This window comes from Lactuca virosa, chromosome 8 (assembly GCF_052849685.1).
Source record: "Lactuca virosa cultivar CGN04683 chromosome 8, Lactuca_virosa_CGN04683_v6, whole genome shotgun sequence".
In the NCBI taxonomy this organism is placed as follows: domain Eukaryota; kingdom Viridiplantae; phylum Streptophyta; class Magnoliopsida; order Asterales; family Asteraceae; genus Lactuca; species Lactuca virosa.
In genome coordinates, this window is record NC_136433.1 from 242,508,171 (window position 1) to 242,513,884 (window position 5,714).

The following is a 5,714-nucleotide window of genomic DNA, read 5'->3' on the forward strand; positions in this document are numbered from 1 at the left end:
ACTTTTACTTGTCCAAGTGGAACATTTGTTTATCGACGCATGCCTTTTGGGTTATGCAATGCGCCAACAACTTTCCAAAAATGCATGACGGCGATATTCCATGGCATGGTGGAAAAATTCATGGAAGTATTCATGGATGATTTCTCTATTTTTGGTTTTTCTTTTCATGATTGTCTTGCTAACCTCGACTTGATGCTTTCTAGGTGTGAAAAGACCAATCTCGTACTGAACTGGGAGAAATGTTACTTTATGGTTAAAGAAGGCATTGCATTAGGCTACAAAGTATCCACGGCGGGGATTGAGGTGGATCGGGCGAAAATCGACACTATTGCTAAATTACTCCCACCAACTAATGTAAAGGGCGTTAGGAGTTTTCAAGGTCATGCGGGTTTTTACCGCCGCTTTATTAAAGATTTTTCAAAAATTACTAGACCTTTAACTCAACTACTTTTGAAAGATGCACCTTTTAATTTTTCTAAAGAATGTTTAGCTTCTTTTGAAATTTTGAAAGAGAAATTGACTAACGCCCCGATCATTATCGCCCCGAATTGGAACTTACCGTTTGAAATAATGTGTGATGCAAGCGACTTTGCCATAGGAGTTGTACATGGCCAAAGGGTTGACAAGCACTTTCAACCCATTTACTATGCCAGCAAGACCCTAAATCCTACCCAAGAAAATTACACCACAACAGAAAAATAATTATTAGCCGTGGTGTATGCCTTCGACAAATTTCGTCCCTATTTAATTTTGTCTAAAACTACTGTGTTTACTGACCATTATTCTATCAAGTACTTGTTTTCCAAGTAGGATGCTAAGCCAAGGTTGATCCGATGCGTGCTACTACTTCAAGAATTTGACATCGAGATCAAGGACAAGAAGGGGATTGGAAATGTAGCTACTGACCATCTTTCTAGATTACAAAATCCGGCAAGGGAAGAGATAGATGACAAGGGTATTGAAGATAGCTTTCCGGAAGAGTATTTGATGGTCATAATGGGGGAAGAACCATGGTTTGTCGACATTGCAAATTTCTTGGCTGGAGACTTTCTTCCAAAAGGACTAACTCATCAACAAAAGAAGAAGCTCTTCTCAGAAATTAAATATTATTTCTGGGATGAGCCTTATCTTTTTAGGAGTTGTGCGGATGGGATAATTAGAAGATGTGTATATGGCAAAGAAATCTGTGACATTTTAGAGCATTGCCACAATGGGCCGGCAGGAGGACATCATGGTGTACAATTCACTGCTAAGAAAGTTTTTGATACGGGGTTCTATTAGCCTACTATCTTCAAGGATGTTGCTACATACGTGAGGGAATGTGATGCTTGCCAAAGAACGGGTAATATTTCGGCAAGGAATGAAATGCCTCAAAGGAATATTCAAGTCTGTGAAATCTTTGATGTTTGGGGTGTGGATTTCATGGGACCATTTCCTTCATCCAAAGGCAACAAATACATACTTGTGGCGGTAGATTATGTGTCAAAATGGGCAGAAGCGCAATCATTACCAACCAATGATGCTAGGGTGGTGGTAAAATTCCTAAAAAAAATATTTTCTAGATTTGGAGTGCCAAAAGCTTTGATTTGTGATAGAGGAACCCATTTTGCTAATGATCAACTAGCAAAAGTGTTGCAAAAATATGGTATACGCCATAGATTCTCGACACCATATCACCCACAAATAAATGGGCAAACCGAAATTACAAATCGAGCACTTAAAAGAATTTTGTAAAGATCGGTGGGTGGCAATAGAAAAGATTGGGCGGATAAATTGGATGATGCACTTTGGGCCTTCCAAACCGCATTCAAGACTCCCATTGGAACCACACCCTATAGGCTAGTATATGGCAAAAACTGTCATTTACCTGTGGAGCTTGAACATAAAGCCTATTGGGCTTTAAAAACATGCAATTTTGAGCCGAATGAGTTGCATGCTAATCGACTATTGCAAATGAATGCTTTGGAGGAATTGAGGAATGAGTCTTACACTAACTCATTGATTTATAAAGACAAAACCAAAAAATGGCATGATGCAAGGTTGAAGGGTAATAAGGAGTTTGAAGAAGGGCAAAAAGTTCCTTTGTACAATTCAAGACTAAATCTCTTTCTGGGGAAATTGCTCACTCGTTGGTCCGGGCCTTTTACAATCAAGCATGTATATCCGTACGATGTAATTAAGTTGTGGAGCAAGGATGGGTCTAGCTTTAAGGTGAATGGGCATCGAGTCAAGAAATATGAAGAGGGAATACCTAATGAAGAACTACTTGACGAAGGGATGGATTTTGAGAAATCCGCTGCAACGTAGAGCGGGAAGGAGTCCAGCTAAAGACTCCTCAAAAAGAAGCGCTTACGGGAGGCAACCCGAGGATTGAGTTTGCTTTCTTTTTACCTTTCCTTTTCGTTTTATTTTTCGTCTTTTATTTTCTTTTGTGTGGTTTTCTTAGGGTTTCTTCAATCTAAATCTTCTAGTTCGTCTAAAATGATTGCTTGAGGACAAGCAAGGTTTGAGTGTGGGGTGTGGTGGAAGTATTTCAAAAAGAGTAAAAATTTTCAAAAAAATTTCCAAACAGAGTGAAAAACTCGTCGAGTCAGTACACCTACTCGACGAGTCGACTTTTTAACCGGAAAAAAATAATAACTTTTAAACTCTGTGAATTAGGTTTTTAACCCTAATAGTAAAAACATTATTCATTCAGCCACCACCGCCTACACTCAACGAGCAAGTTTCCTCTCAAGCAAACATCCCCATTTTTTTGTGATTTCTTCAATTTCTCCACAAAAGGTAAGATTTTTTACTCCTAATTCAGTTAAAGGCTCAATCTTTGGTAGATTCATGACTTAAATTGTTGAAAAACCGATTTTTGAACTTGACATGAATTTTAGGGTTTCGATTTTGGTCGATGTAGAGTGTTATAGTTGAAATTTTTTGTGAATTAACACTTGGTGGACAACCCTAGACAAACCCTGGAATAAATTTTGAGTTTTCTATGCTGATTCGTTCCAAATCAGAAGGGCGACTTGAGCAGTTCATTGGACTCGCCGAGTCTGTTCATGGACTCGACGAGTCCATGCTGTTACTTTCCTAGATTTTTAATTTTTAATGTTTCCACTGGTTTTTGTGTTTTGTCTTGTGTTTTATTTTACATAAAATATCCAGAAGAGGCCAGAGTTCTGGAAGCAGCCATGGAGATGTACCTTTGTTGAATTTTTCACAAATCAGTTCAAAGTCAACATTGGTTCGGGCGAGGAAGAAACTCGAAACATTGAAGAAGAAAGAGATTTATGATGGGTTTTGAGCATTCTAACACTTCCTAAGTGTACATGCAACCCTAATAACCTTGGATCTATGTTTGTCTAATTATCATGGAAAGTTGAATTCCAAGGTTATATTCCTATCTAGCATACATGGGGAACAAATTTTAACTTGCATGAAAGATAGAATAACTTACCTTGTTGTTGCTTATAATCCTTGAAACCTTGTGAGCCTAGCACCCCAAGTGTGATGCCTCAAATGCTTCACACAACACCAAATGCTTTTGGAATGACTTTAGAGAGAATACACACTTCTAAAATCAGCCTAGCCCTCTTGTTTCTTATGTGTAGCCTATTTTGGTGGAGAATGGGTTTCTTATATAGTGTTGACATATCTAGGGTTACACCATGTAAACCCTAATGTGTCATGACTCTTCATTTCCATGACCCATGGGTTTGTAACTCCCATAGAGCATCCATGTAGCATCCTATGGGTGTAACCCAACTTGATAATCCATGGAGCCTCTTAGCCCACTATATAAGATATGGAAGATTTACATAATCTACCCATATATTTAATTAGTTATCTTTTGATCACTTAATTAATTCTAAATTAATTCTTGATCAAACTAATTAAATAATATTATTAATATATTAGAACTTATAATATATTAATAAACCATAAGTGTTATTTCTCTCATTTTAGTTTATCCAATTGCATGGTGCCATGCAACCCAAATGGACCATGCCGGGTCGGGTCAAGTACATACCAGAAATAGTTATGGACTTAGACACCTTATCCAACAGTCTCCCACTTGGATAAGTCTAATAACTATAACTGCAATACTTCAGGAACCGATCGGCAATCGTAGCTCTTTCAAGGTCTCTCGGAACTGAGAAGATGATGATACGCCATTTAAGATAAGTGATCATATAATCCTCTGTTCTAGATATCAGCCGGACATATACATGGAACAATGTCTTACTTATTGTCCAGCAGTTTGTTTCCCGATTTCCGATTTGTTTGACAAAGAACTTAATTGAACACATCAACTTAGTTCTGACCGGGCCCGGTACATAGGTCAAAACAAAATCATCGAGGGGCCCAGATATCAGCTTCTAATCCAAGAAGGAACAGATAAACTTCGACTAATATGTTTGTTCTACCACTCATTGAATTATACACAAAAGCATGTTTTATAACATCGAGTTACCAATGCGTTAACGTACAATCAATGCATAACCAACTCATAAGTAACAAATCATATCTCTAGGTTTGAAGACTTATATGATATTACCGTCTCACGATCACTCGAGATAAACTCCATGAAGTGATTCCAGTGAGCGTGGGTTGAGTCCAATGCTCAGAACTTATGAGCACTCATGAGTGTTGTAGCCATGTCCAACAACTTAGACCTCTGCAACCAATCATGACAGTCTTGATTCATACCTACTTCCGACATATGACCGACTGTGGAGGTTCGAATAATATGATATACCAAAAATAATTATTCTGGAAGTCAAAACATGCAAAAGAAATATAGTAAACGATCGACAAGAGATAGCAACACTTTACTCATAAATAAAACACCTTTTATTCATCATCTAATGTCAATTACACTTTACAAATTGCAAGGTTATCTAACTACTAAATCTAATATCATCCTTCAGCCCTATGCTCCGAGCATGCTGGAGATGCTTAACCCGAGTCAGTCCCTTCGTGAGGGGATCTGCTGGATTCTCATCCGATGATACCCTCTTTGCCACGAGGAGTCCTTCTTCTATTCGATGTCTGATGAAATGGTATTTTCTGTCGATGTGTCTGGATCTCCCGTGATCCCTTGGTTCCTTGGCTAAGGCAACTGCACTTTCACTATCACAAAAAATTTCCATTGGCTCTTTAATAGCTGGTACAACTCCAAGGTCTCCAATGAAGTTCTTCAGCCATATCGCCTCCTTTGCTGCCTCGCTAGCTGCTATATACTCTGATTCGCAAGTTGAATCAGCCACTGTCTCTTGCTTGGAACTCTTCCAAGAAATTGCTCCTCCGTTTAAGGTAAAGACCCAGCCTGACTGAGAGCGGAAATTATCCCTATCAGTCTGAAAGCTAGCATCACTATACCCTACAACTCTCAAGTCTTCACTCCCACCGAGGGTAAGGACCCAGTCCTTAGTCCTCCGTAGGTACTTGAGGATATTCTTTACCGCAGTCCAGTGTGCCTTGCCAGGGTTCCCCTGATACCTGCTAACCATGCTCAAAGCAAAGGCTACATCAGGTCGAGTACACGTCATAGCATACATGATCGATCCTACAGCCGAAGCATAAGGTATTCGACTCATTTCTGCTATCTCAGCCTCAGTACTAGGGCTTTGTGTCTTACTCAATCTGGCGTTACTCTGGATGGGTAACTCTCCTTTCTTGGAGTCCTGCATGCCGAATCTCTTCAGCACCTTATCCAA

General features: G+C 39.1%; 1 protein-coding gene across 1 annotated transcript; it reads left to right on the plus strand.

The window, feature by feature from the left end:
* Positions 1–1,365: 1,365 nt before the first annotated feature.
* On the plus strand, positions 1,366–2,307 carry LOC145131366 (uncharacterized). The gene is made up of 2 exons (XM_079066059.1): positions 1,366–1,645; positions 1,760–2,307. The coding sequence occupies exons 1-2, from the start codon at positions 1,366–1,368 to the stop codon at positions 2,305–2,307; spliced, it is 828 nt and encodes a 275-aa protein (XP_078922185.1).
* The last annotated feature ends 3,407 nt before the right edge of the window (positions 2,308–5,714 follow it).